Source organism: Meleagris gallopavo, chromosome 4, assembly GCF_000146605.3.
Source record: "Meleagris gallopavo isolate NT-WF06-2002-E0010 breed Aviagen turkey brand Nicholas breeding stock chromosome 4, Turkey_5.1, whole genome shotgun sequence".
NCBI lineage: Eukaryota > Metazoa > Chordata > Aves > Galliformes > Phasianidae > Meleagris > Meleagris gallopavo.
Window position 1 is genome coordinate 13,267,595 of NC_015014.2, and position 13,833 is coordinate 13,281,427.

At 38.7% G+C, this 13,833-nt stretch overlaps 1 protein-coding gene across 4 annotated transcripts in view; it reads right to left on the reverse strand.

The window, feature by feature from the left end:
* The window catches only part of FBXW7 (F-box and WD repeat domain containing 7), a 132,966-nt gene continuing 119,133 nt past the window's right edge, over positions 1-13,833 (reverse strand). For all 4 annotated transcript variants that reach the window (XM_019614516.2, XM_003205441.4, XM_003205440.4 and 1 more), the window contains 7 exons: positions 13,499-13,622; positions 11,506-11,642; positions 9,757-9,870; positions 6,604-6,785; positions 5,311-5,536; positions 1,308-1,518; positions 1-330 (listed from right to left, as the gene is read on the reverse strand). In XM_019614516.2, coding sequence (XP_019470061.1) covers positions 62-330; positions 1,308-1,518; positions 5,311-5,536; positions 6,604-6,785; positions 9,757-9,870; positions 11,506-11,642; positions 13,499-13,622 — 1,263 coding nt within the window. In that variant the 3' untranslated portion in view covers positions 1-61. The remainder of the gene's footprint in view (positions 331-1,307; positions 1,519-5,310; positions 5,537-6,603; positions 6,786-9,756; positions 9,871-11,505; positions 11,643-13,498; positions 13,623-13,833) is intronic.

Below are 13,833 nucleotides of genomic sequence, written 5' to 3' on the forward strand. Positions count from 1 at the left end.
TTCAAGGGGAGGGAAAGGAGAACATCGTCTACACATTTGGATAAATTCATCTTTCTGCCCTTCACTTCATATCTACGTCAAAGTCCAACACCAGCAGCTTTGTTTCCTCAGTCCCGTTCCGGCTCCCAACGGCGCACACCAGCTTTGTGTTGGAAGCTCTGATCCGCCACACGACGCCTCCGCTTCCCCCGCTCTCCAATGTAACAAGATTTCGGATAAATTCACCCGTTTTCAAGTCCCAAAGTTTTACAGTCCCATCATCTGAGCTGGTAATTACAAAGTTCTTGTTGAATTGTAAACAGGTCACAGCGCTCTGATGCTTGTTGGGACCTAGAAGAGCAAACCAGAACATTTTTGTTTCTAATGGGAAAGCAGTGACAGACAGCGCTGTATATAATGTAAATACCCATCCACTTGAGTACAGCTGTTTCTCTTAGATGTGTTATCCCTGTTTTTGTGCTTTAAAAGGTACAGAACCTTGCCTTCTGTTTTCAAAAAGCGGAATTCCCCCAATACTTCTTTGTTACAGTGATCTTGTTTGGTTGCATACGCACAGCAGAACGAGTGCGTACTTGGAAATTCATGAACATGAACTTAGCTGTGCAGAATGAGGTGACCACGATGCATGTTTTTCTCCAAGTCCCTTTGAAGTGTTATTATGGGATTACTCTACTGGTAAGTATTGAGGGACATACAGAGACATATTAAACTGTTAAAACAGCAGCCTGCTTTTCCAGCGAAGTTTAATTTTCTGCTGCAGCCAGCATTGCTGGATACGATATATGACTTTTTCTGAAGAGGGAACAAAATAATACGCAGGTGTGCGTGATGTGTCAGTGGCAACTGTAAAAATAGAAACCAAAATCTTTCTTCTTACTGAAAAAGTGAAAACATCTTCCACTCCTTTCTTTTGATTTATTGCAATAGACAGTGTGCTGCTTTGCCTCCCAATCCAATTAATCAGTAGGCTCTGAAACATCCAAGTGACCCCTAAATAATACGTCGACTGACTGTTTTGAGATGTCATTTCCTACTTATTTCTGTGGCTTATTAGGCTAATACACTCATTGCAAATTTTTCTCAGTTCAGGCCATCTGCCTTCATAATAGGCAAGTGATTTGAATAGATTAGAAGAAATTCCTCTAATTCAGAGGAAGATCATACAGCTGTCATCAGAAAAATGATATTTAAGTTGTAAATGGTCCGTGTTTGTTTCTTTGTGTGAAATGGTTAGAAGGTTTTATATAGGATCTGCAGCACAGATTACAGCAGGCAGCTTGATTTATGTTATGTTAATTTAAGCTCACCTTGCAATGTCTGTAAACATTGTCCTGTTTTAATGTCCCAGATTTTGACTGTAGAATCAGCATTTCCAGACACGAGTATATTGTCCTTAAGTTCCATTCCACTTGTCAAAGACTGGTGGCCTGTGAGTGTGTGAATGCAGTTTCCTGTCTCCACATCCCAAACTCGGATGGAGGTGTCAAGAGATCCGCTCACCACATGGATACCATCAAACTACAAGAAAGGTAAATCTATTATAAACAATTATAATAGAATCTTACAATGCTCTCTATGGAGGTAGGGGCTATTAAGCATTTATGCAACATTAGATATATGTAATATATTTGGAAATTGCATTTCAGTCTACATAGATGTGGCTGTGCTTGATACTGGAGCTGGTGATTTGTGGCAGTGTCATTTCCTGTCATGAACACAGCCTATGGGGTACTCAGCTGAGGAGAAAGACGTTGAACAATTAGTCTTTCAAATAAAATACAACTCTTAAAAAGAACAGAATCCTGACTGCTGCAGCATACAACAGTAAGAGGCTGTACTTGTCCTAATAAATAAGTTAACAGCCAAACCTGCTTTTCCACAAGTCAGAGGGACTTTAAGCTGGAGAAAGGAAATAACAGCTATATAAAAACAATATAGGAAAACAGAAGAAAAGGAATTGAAAAATGCTGGGTCTAACCTTTTGTGATCATAATTGTGTGCAGTAAGGAACTTCCTACTCACTGCTAGGAAAAGTGATATATGCTAACACAGATATTCAAATTCTGGATTTTTTGGGCATATACTGATACACGAAGTAAAAATATGTAGAAGATGAACACATACAGAAATGAGTTAAGAAATCATATACTTTTGACAGAGAGATGGAACATGTAGAGAATATGGACAGGAAAAGTAACGTGAGTGAGAGTGATGATGACATGAGTCCGGGTTCTCACAAAAGGAAGGAAAAAGAGCAGTAGAATAAAAACAGTGGGCTTCAAGGAGGAATACTTTAGTAAATTGAGTCTTCCCTCCCATGAGGTATTTATCTATCTCTGAGGGGAAGAAGAGTTCAGGAGAGTTGGCACCTTCTTAAAGACGCAAACTATCCTTGTGTGAAGGAAAGAGAGGAAGTGCAGTAAATTACCAAGACCTACTCGGTTGAAGTACAGGCGATTGTACAAAAGCAAAATGAGATCAATAGATGCACACAAAGGACTACACTGGGACAAAATCAGAAAGGCAGAGCACAAAACTAGATAAAACTAGCAAAAGCTGTTAAAGATGCTAAAACGCTATTTTGTTTAATAAAAAAAAAAAAAGGAAAGGCAAAAAGATTTTAAAAAGCTCATTTAAGCTGATTGAGAAGAAAAAGAAACACCAGATGAGGCTATTTAAGGATATTTAACTTTTTTTTTGCTTCAGTCCTCAGCCATCTGAGTGTAGGCTAACACCAGTGACAACTGAATATGAGCTTCCACTAGAATGGAGAAAAAACACACATACAGCAAAGTTGTTTTAAGACCATCATAGAGACAGCTGATGCTATTTTGAGAACTCATGGAAGATAGACAAGACTTCAGATGGCAGGTACAATTTCTTTCTTTATTCAAGGAGGGGAGATTGGAGAATTATGGATCAGTCAGCGTAACTTCAATTTACAGAAGGAACTAACAAATAATACTTGGTGCAAGGATACTATCAGTTCAGAGTAGTTAGACATATCAGTAAGAGCTCTGGGGGTCTGGCATTTAGCATTTTCATTAGGATTTGTGTGACATTCAAAATGATAGAATCCGACCCAAAGCGAAGCATGTAAAAGTGAGGAGAGAATTATGAGGATTTGAGCTTGGCCGAGAATACATGAGGGTAAAACTGCATCCTGGGATAGCCAGAGCAAACTAACACTATTTGTCCATGTGGGCTTACTGGTATTTTGTAACAGAGAAGAGAGAACCCAGCTATCTGACTGCTTCTTTTTGTAAAACCTCTTGCATCTCAAAACAGCTTAGATCTCTACCTGTAGTCATGGTTGAGTGGCACACTCATGGTTCAGAAGATTTAGGGAGCAATTGGCACGTGCAGACTGCTGACTGGAACACACTGCATGTCCAGTGAAAATTTACTAAAAAACACACACTCTGGTATCCAAAATAGGGATATGCTAAACAATACACATAAAATAACTCTTCCATTACAGCAAGCATTGCTAAGACTTTGACTAGAATTCTGCATCCTGTTTTCTGCACTGTACTTTGAAGAAAGCATGTGAACTAATTTGAGTTTGGATAAAGGGATAAGGAATGGTGAGCAGCCAGCATACTTGTTGGGTGAAACACTACAGGATGGACTTAAAGAAAGTGTGATGCAAAAAAATAGACTCTTTTCTCCCTCTCCTCTCATGCATTCTACATGCATAAAGTATTCAGAAAGAGAGCTTTAAGGCTGAGCGTCAAGACAAACTACTTCAATATTGCTGCAGTTAAACAGACAGTGATTCATATCAGAGGTTGTACTGTGTTTTGTGAGGCAACCTGATTAGTACTCTTAAATTGTTGCATAAAGATCTCTAACAATTGTTTGGGGGGCCACAGGGAGAAACTGAAATATAAGAGAATCCACTATGGGGCAGGGGTGGGAAGACTGGCATGCTGTTCAGCCTCGTTATTCTATTTATGGGCTGTTTCAGCAGGAGCTCACCTTTCAATTTCAACAAATTGGAATGTCCTAAAACTCTAAGTACCTGTAGCCTTCTGCTCCCTCCAAGTTATACTTACAAGCTATAAATACTACCAGCGCGTGCAACATAACCCAATTATTTAACCCTTTATTACTCCATTAGTAGAGTAAGACATGTAAATTCGCCAACTGGAACAAGAGCCACCAGTGAAGATAAGGTAAAGCAACATGCACCATTCCCAAACTGCACCAGATGAGATAAAGCCATAATATGAGGTAGGTAGTGCAGCATTTTTAACCTGTTTGCTGCTTGTCTCAAATACTCCGCAGTGCACGAATGTAAGAGAAGGGATGGTGATTTGAAAAATACGTAGTAGAATTTATCAAAAAAGAAAACCATTTCATCTACTATGGTGAAAAACATCTTTTGATGAAAGCATTCAAGAAAAATGTCTGCAGCACAGAGCTTCATTTTCTGTGCCACAAACCAAACTAGTTACATGCCGAATGCAGCTTCCCAGTTGTGAACTGTATTTGTTGTTAATTTCTTTTTTGAGTTCTGCCAGATTGCAGTGAGAACAGGCACAAGCATGAAATTAATTTCTTTCTCCTTTCAGCCTGGAAATGATGCTTTCACTCCGTGAATGAACAAGATGATCTTTTGGAATAGTAAAGGTAAGAAGAGTCTACGTAAGGTCTGTGTATGACTTTGCCAGCGTAACTCTGGTGAAGTCAGGCAAGAGGTAAACTGGCCATGCCATACACTGGTACCTAGAATGATCTGCATCTACAATAATGTGTCTCTGCTGACAAAGCCTCAGAACTGTAGATACAGCCTTTGCTCAGAACTAGTAAAAATAAAGACTGAAGTCAGGGCCCTACGTTTTAGGTTCATCCTTACTGTGAATTACAGTTTGGAACTAGAGGATGTGACTACAAAATAAGGATAAACAGATTTGCTTAATTCAGAACACTAATCCAATGGGGTTTCTGGCACATTTTCAAATACTGTATTATCTAATGTATTTAAATAGTAACATTAGAACTTCTTTTGGGGAAGCCAAAAGCATACCTCCAAAATACACACAACATTTAAAAAACACCTAACAAACAACCCCAAGCCCTGCAAAAGTACACAATTTGCCAAGACAGAGATTTGGGCTTTACTGCACTATGGGCTTTAAAAGTACTCTTCTAAAAACAAACAAACAAACAAACAAAAAAAAACACAGCCTCTAAAGATGCCCCAGTATTCTTGTAGCCTATATAACTCTGGAGCAGGTATTCACAATTTAATAGAAGAGGTGAAATGCACTATGTTCATATAAGCAGCAGATGAAAATCACTTACCTGTAATGAATAGACTCTGTTAGTATGCCCTTGCAGAGTGTGCAGACAGGTCTCAGTCTCTGGATCCCACACTTTGACCATAAAATCATATGCACCACTTACAACCCTTCTGCCATCATATTGAACACATCGAACTGCAGCTACGTGGCCCATCAGAACATGTAAACACTGGCCCGTCTCTATGTCCCAAACTCTCAGTGTAGCATCTCGAGAACCACTGACCACTCTGGAGGAACAAGAAAACCCCTCCTATATTTAGTGTTGGAAATAAAAGCACTAAAACAATGAGATGGTTATAAATCAGTTATAAGTTTTCATCTGGGATACTAGATATCATTTGTCCGCTAGGTACCGAAGATCTGGTTTGTTATGACATTTTTATTAGGGATGCAAATGACTCGAGTGCGTTTCTTCCTTGCTCTTCTCATCTCTCCAGGATCTATTTGATATAATTAGCAATCTCTATTTAAAAAGCACTTCAGTCCTGAACAGCAAAATGATGCCATGAGAAACTATATGCACTATTGTATCCACCCATGAAAGCTTATGAATATGCCGAGTTCAAATTAGCACTTTGAGCATCCTGCTTAAATGACTGAATTAACTAATTATAACAATTAAAGAAGATCTTTAGAAGTTATACTTTTAGCAAAGGAACAATTTATTCTGCTAGTTTTTTTTCAGTTTATACTTTTAAAAGCCTTTTTAGGTAAGCACAGAAGTGAGAAGGTATTAATATTAGTGGCACAGATAAAGAAAAACCTCAGCATTCTTCAAAAAAGAAGAAATGTCACCAACGGGCACTCTGACAACAGCACCGTACCACAGCCAAGTAAAGTAGCTCTGCCAATGTTCCTTGAATCAAGACGTGAATTTCTATTGCAGAAATTATGATACAGTAAGTAAAAATTTTAATAAAGTACTACACCAACAATGCTTAAGTCACTCTGCAAAATGAGAAAGTCTGTAACTTGTACAAAAAGCTAAGAATAAATTATTCAGTGTGGTAGACCGGATCAGGTTGTAACGAAGAATGAGTTTTGGAATAAGGTAAAAGATGGCTTTATAAAGTTCCCGACTCTCTTAGTTTTCTGTTCTTTACTAATAGAAGCAAAAGCATAAAAGTATTATTAATCTCCTCCCTTAGTCAACTGATGTACTTTAGTTTGGATGCTCCGTCTGTTTTGTATTTCACTCAGCGTCTGATCAGACACCCGAATTTAACGACTGTTTGTGTGAACAGAGTGCAGATTAGAAGCCAGACTGCGGCTGCAGCTTTGGACAAAGGCTTACCTCTTCTCGTGGAGATGCATGCAGCGCACCGTGGAGGTGTGTCCATACAAAGTATGTATGCATTCTCCAGTCTCAGCGTTCCAGACTTTCAAAGTCCGGTCTGTTGATCCACTGATGATGATGTTGTCCCTCATCTGTGATGACCAGACTCCACCTGTATGTCCCACTAATGTTCTCAAGCACTGAAAAGAAATGCGCAGCTCAGTTACTGTTCTGACAGACCTGAACACAAGATTTAGAAATAGTAATCAAGGAGGTAACAGTAGTGTGTCACAGCAAGAGCCAGAAGGCTCCTGGGGATTGCTTTGCTCTTGAATTAAAAATTTACATCTGCTAGAAAATGCCCATTAAGTTTCTCTCTCCACTGCAGGTACTTGGACTGTAAGGAACTTTCCCTATAGTCTTGCTTTTGATAGACTGTCTTTGCAAAGTTCTACAAGATGCGTTTAGTAGCCTTGAGTCTTCATCTTGGCAGTTTTTCTGAGTCACTGCAAGTTTCCAGTGTGTTTCTGAAGCATAGATGTTTGAACTGGAGAGAGTGTACGCTTAATAATTTTACCACCAATCTATAAACTATTCTCTTATTTAACGTTTCTGCTTATTTATCCAAGAAACAGCACATTCTCTAAGCTACAGCTACAGCATCAATACTGTGAAATCACGTTTCCAACCTTTACAGACATCACTGTTGCCCAGGAGAGAATCCCACGTTACACACACGTGGCTGCCTTCTTTGGTACTAGCTGTGTGACATGATTTTTCACCATGTAGGAAGAGTGATTGCTCACACTTTCTGCTATAAAACCTCACCCACTCTGGAACAATGTTTTGTCTCCATCTCTGTCTGTATTCCTTACAAGTCACGACTGTATATGCATTTTCATCAAGCAGCAGTAAGTGCTAATTAGTACAGACAAGAACAGATCCTTGCAAGACCCCTCTAGAAAGATACTCCTAACAGATTCTGCATTTACATTAATAACATGATCTCACTAATTACCCACTTTCTAACCCATTTAAATTATGTGCCATGTTGATTTTTGCACTGCTCTATTTTCTTTAGTTGTGTCATGGGATACTGTCTTGCAGTGCAGACAGCCATCTATTTCAGCCCTATTATTTTTATCAGACCAACCCGTACCTGCATCAGCAAGGAGTTCAAGACAGTCTGATGATCTCTTTTTCTGTAATCTAACATTAAGTAGCATTAATATCCATGGCCCTTCTCCTTTAATGACTCCTTTTTATGCAGTCTAATATTTTCTTAATCTGAGATAAGGTATCCTAAAAACCCAATCTTCCAGTTTACTCAGTTTAAATACTGATATATTTTAGCTTCCTTCTGTTGGGAAAAATTTATTTTACCCCACAGGTAGCTTTAGAAACCAATCACAGAATACAGCCGATGCAGCTGTCTGAATCAGCTGTATTAAAATACGCCCCAGCTTCGGCAGTTGTTTTTAACGCCCTTTCAAATTTCTGCTGAAATATTCTATCATTGCTGCATGCTGGATTTCCATCATATGAATTTTCTTCAAACATAAGTACTTATTCTGCATCAGCAATCAACAGTACACTAATTTCTACTGTAATATCCTTTCTAACAAACATCCTTACATTTCTGCTGTACTTACATTTCCACTTCTTCTACCAGTTTTCTGCAATTTCTGCTTCCTGATTCACTCCTAGCAATTCCATCTTTTTATTTCATAATTGCTTTTCACTTTTACAGCTCTCCAACTTTTTTTTTTTTTTAAGTAAGTTTCCACTGATTTGTTCATATTTTAATAAATCATCCTTCTAAAGCAGTAAGAACACAGGATCCTTATTCTGGGCTTTACATCTGTCAAGGAGATTGTTTAGCCACGTTCATTTGCAAAGATTAACCCCTAGGGTTCTTTTATTAATTCTTCACTACCAGTAAGCATAAGGGCCAACACAGCCCACACAAGGGCTAATACAGCCCTCTTTCACATACAATATTTACCTCTAAGGTTTAGGGTAAATAGTCACATTAGAATCTGAAATTATTTTCACACAAATTACTGAACATCAATTGGTAAGTTATGCTACCACAATCAATTTCATACATTTAAAAGAACATTTTGCTTTTCAGAGGCCTGTATATAGAAAGCAAGTATTTTTCATCTCAGTTTAGCCTGCCTCTTCAGGTAAAATATGAAAAATTTACCATGGGTTCCTTCATTAGACAGTTTGTTGCAGGAAAGTTAGGAGAGGCTGCCTATTGCTTTGGATTTTATTCTTTCCCCCTGTAGTATTTATAACCTTGTCAAGGCATTATTACGCATGCAGAGACAAATCCTTGACATGTTCAACTTGAACATTATCAAGTTAATCTCAAAAACTGTCCTGTGTTCAGATAACTATATTGTTAAAACAATACGAAGTCTATATGATACTAGTTTAGATGGGAAAAAATACTATTGCTCTGTGGCCTTTTCTATAGCTATATGGAACTGTTTGCTGAGTAGCTGCGATGTTCTAACATGAGTGAAATGCTCAGTACTGTCTTTTTGATTGCACATATTGTTTTGCTTCTCTAAGCCAAAATTAAATTATTGAAGCTTATTAAATTCCTGCCTGAGCTGGATCTAATTTAATAGGAAATATTTAAACCTAAAGCAAGTTACACTTTTTTTTCCCGTGGCTCAGCAGTAGAGCAGCTTAGAATGAAAAACAAACTGCATTGGAAAACAGAGCCAGTAAAATCAACACACCATTTCAATAACTTAAAAGCAACAGAAAGAATGATAGAAGACAAGTCAGATCTAGAGGAGTAAAACGAGGCTAAATTAGGCTTTAAAGTAAGATAAAAGCAACATATCTGTCCAAATTCTTAGAATCCATGTCACAAATGACTCCACGAGAATAGAAGAATTGCCAAGAGAACAAGGATATATGCCAGCAGTAGCATGAGCAGCATTGTAATTTCACATCAAGGTGACTTTTTTGAACCAGTCTCTGTGCAGGAGAAGATGACCCAAATGTCTACCATTTGCTTTCCTGAATCTTTCACCAGGCAGCCCCAAACACCACTCTGGGTGTGGCTGGGCAAAACTGATATTTTCAACCCGTCTCCAAGTGCTACCTGGTACCCATTTCCTAAGACATCCGTCCACGCCATCCACTTACCTTGCCGGTAACTGCTGACCACACTTTTAATGTATTGTCATCGGAGCCACTCACTATCCGGTTCCCGCAGAACTGAAGGCATGTGATCACATGATCATCATGGCCTTTGAGCACCTGGCAGTGAAGAACACAAAAACGTGCACTCACAACTGAACTCAGGAGATCAGAAATAAGCAGGAGAAACAAAGTGCCATTCTGATTCATAAATTATAAAATGCTAGAGTTGCTTCAAAAATAATTCGGCCCCTTAATCCTGTGTGTCAAGTCTCATTTACTGCCAGCTGGGACCAAAGAAGGTATTTTCCTTCTTCAGTGGAATAATGCTGCACTGCTGGTCAAGTGTACCGTGGGGATTTTAAACCTCCTACAAGTACCAGGATAAATGAGTAATGAAAGAGGAAAAATTAGTTGCTGGACATTGCTCAATTCCTCTGCAGTTATTCCCTCTCTTTATTTTTTAATTCTTTTTTTTTTCCCTCCCTTGGACTTCCACCTTTTAAGATATGTTTTGAGCTTCACCGATCTTGAACAAAAATGATAGCGTTGTATTATTTCCTGCATATTTGTATTTCTGTGGTCAAGACCAAACATGCCTATTTTTTTCCGTTCCAACCAAACACTGTCATCTATTAAATGTGAAGCTGCACTGAAGTAAAAAACTATAAACCATAAATTAAATTAAGTACAAAAAAAAAAGCAATCATTTAAAGGTTGGAAATGTGGACTGGAATGGTACCCTGCAGAAGCAGAATCTTCAATATGTGATTTGAGAAAAACTACAATTCAGTATATTTTACTAAAATCTGGTACAGTTATCAAAATACAGAGAATGAGAAGGAACAAGGAGTGGCTTTATTTAGGATATTTCAGCATCTCGCAAGATGTTCACTGAAATGAAATGGGCATTTGGCTAATGCCCTAGGCTGTAATTTTAGTAATAATTCCAAGATAACTTGATGTGGCATATCAAGGCAAGAAACAGAGCCATTGCTGCAGACATACATGAGTCACGGCCAAATAAACAGCAGGATATATCCATAGGTTTGTCACAGGAATCTTTTTGTTCTTATTGTTTTGTTGTACAGGAATCAAGACAAGGAAATTGGATAAAAGGATATGAATATGTTTTTTTTCATGGTTCTGACTGCTAGCTCAATACCAGCTTTGATTAGACAGCTGTTAATTTATTTTAAAATGGGCTCTAGCTATTGCTTCATAACTTTCTATTGGAAAAGCCATAATGAGAATATGAAATCAATATCATTAAATATTTCAATGTTCAAAAAAAAATCTTAACATGGAAAAAAATTACCGTCTCCTGTTGCTCAATATATAAGAATATCTATAAATAAAGCATGAAATGATCACAGAACATTGTGGAACATTTTTGTGTTGGTAAGTGGCCCACAGGTGTGTGTGTTTGATTTTAAATGTAAGTACTTCCAGTCAAGTCTGTGGGATTATCTCCCTCACGAAGACTGGCACGTGCACAGCCATTCACCAGACACTACAGAATTTTTTAAAACAGCAGCGGAAGAGTTTTGCTGCATAAACCCTTACATGTTGATTTGCTAATATAGTGCTCAGAAATTAATGTAAAAACATGGTAAGCTAACATACAAATGATTGCCTTTCTGTAACGATGCACTGCTCTTTGTGCATGGCTGGTTCGACTTGTCTGAAGCAAAAAAATAACCCGAGTGGATCCTGCTTAGTTCATGGCACCCTGCACACAGCCCAGCAACTCACCTTAGGCGATTTAAGTTCTCCTCGCCGCCAGTTGGTATCAATTCTGTGTTGTCGAATATACGCGCTCTTCCACGGACTGTGTATAAAGCCTGGTTTTATTACTTTCCTCCTTTTGATATGTAATGGTTCGTCTATCCCTAAAATGGATTTAAAGAAAAAAAAAAGGGGGGTGGTGGCAGGAGGGAGCGATGAGTCCACCCCCAATAAAACAGCTTTTCTCCTGCCTAAACCTTACAATGATCTCCGAAATTAAATACAGCATCAACATAACAACCTGCTGACAGAGAATTCTGCTCATCTTATCCATGCCAGTATTTACTTTTTGTGTCAGTGACCCCACCCTGCTCCTCAGCTCTCTGTACTACCATCTTTCTTGCCTTCCAAGCATAATCATCACTGTAATCATGTGGTTGAAAATGCTCATTTTCATCACTCCCCTGCCAGCAATCTACTTGCTTGGTTTCGGATCCCTTATTCTGAGGAAATGTAGCAGAATATTGCCTTTTCACCTGACTGTCGTCTACAACCATTCATACTCCCATTCTGAAGCCCTTCAAAAAATCCTCCTCTCTGGTTGTGCATCTTCATTACCTTTAAGTACCCCGTGACTCTTGACCTCTTCATTTGTTATTTTCAAAAAGCTGTCCTCCCCTGGCTTCGGTTTAGGTAGACTTGCACCCTGTCTGAATTGACATTTAAGAAGCAGTGCTTCATTTCATATTTCTTACTGCATTTTGTGTCTTTTTAATTTTCTTTTATTTCTTTTGGCCAATTCTCTTTCCCGCCTATCCATCTTTTCTACGTAATTTTCTTTCTCCACTGCATCTCTCTACTAGCCTGACCTATGACTGTTGCCAGTACATGGATTTCACTCTTCTGCTTTTAGCCCCCTTTCCCGTGTTTCCATCTGAAAATTTCGAATTAAGAGAGCTTTCATGTTACTGTGCATCTCACCAGGTCTGAATAGACTACAATCCTGTTTAAGCAGTGTTCTCATGCCTGGCCAGATTATTTTTTTATTTCTTAGCTCACAAACGTAGACTTAACATCCCTCACTGTTTTCCTTTTTCCTCATTCTGTCCTCTCAATGCATTTTTCACTGAAATTTGTAAGAGGAGTATTTAGATAAGATTTATGAGGTTAGACACCTGATTTCCATTGCAGCAGAACAACTCCTTAATTTACGGGCCTTTAAAAATAGCCGGCTACATTCACATTGTCATCATTTTTAAAGCCTCTGCACAGACCTCTCCCCACATTCTTGTCTCGGTGCTGAGGCAGACTGGACAGTACCAGCATTTGCCTGTATCCAGTAAGGACACTGCTCTGAAGCTGCATGCACGTGCTTGGTCTCCCAGACTGCTTAGCCATGTATTTCTGCTTAACAAGTTTACATTTTTCTTATTTTCATACAGGTGCTTATTTCCCTCAGAGTCTTTTATTGCCCACTTGTAGTACTGCTGAACCACCCTATCTTCCTGACTGGCCAGGAGGCAGCGAATCAACATGGCTTATGGAATGCACCCCCTTCTCTGAGCAATCGATTTCCACGTTCTTCTCCTACACTATGAAATTTCTCTGTTAGTTTTCCCACAACTGACATGAAATCACAGTGCACGTTCTACACAACCACTGTAGGTTTTCCTCCTGCAAGGCAATGCTCATCTCAGCTCTTATTTGCTTTGGTCGTATTTTGAATACAAACTACCTTAACCAGGAAAAATCAGTATATTTTAAAACCCATATATGTGTTATACCTTACGCACACTACGTTCAAGCTTAAGTAGTCTAGATTCATTTGTAGTACTCCACAGATTACTTCTGCTTCCTACTTTTAACAAAAATATGCACCACGTAGCTCAAAGCACCCCTAGCAGTAAATTTAAAGTCACCCAAATTCCCTTCATAAAACTTTAAGCTTATTATGTAAACGAGCTGCACTTTTTGACAGCAACACTTTGACCATTACATTCATCTTTTTGCTCAGCCTTACCTTCCTCTTTGCATTTCTCTCTCCAGAGAAGATTATCTTCAGCCAGAATCCTCCAATAACGGCACGTCTGAGCTGCCTGCAGAAGGTCCCTGGGTTCCAGGAATGACAGCACATACAGTGCCAGCTGTAAGAAAAGGAAGGGAGGTTTCTAAATTGCTTTTGAAAGGAAAAGTGAAGTAACTCCAAGCATTATCACACATCAGAGGCTGAAATACAGAAAATTGAAACAATGAATTATTAAATGATCTCAGAAACTTAACAGAGCTACAGCTTGTTCCAGTGGGCACATGAGAAGTACAGCAATCATCTTAAATAACTAAATCCATACAGATCAC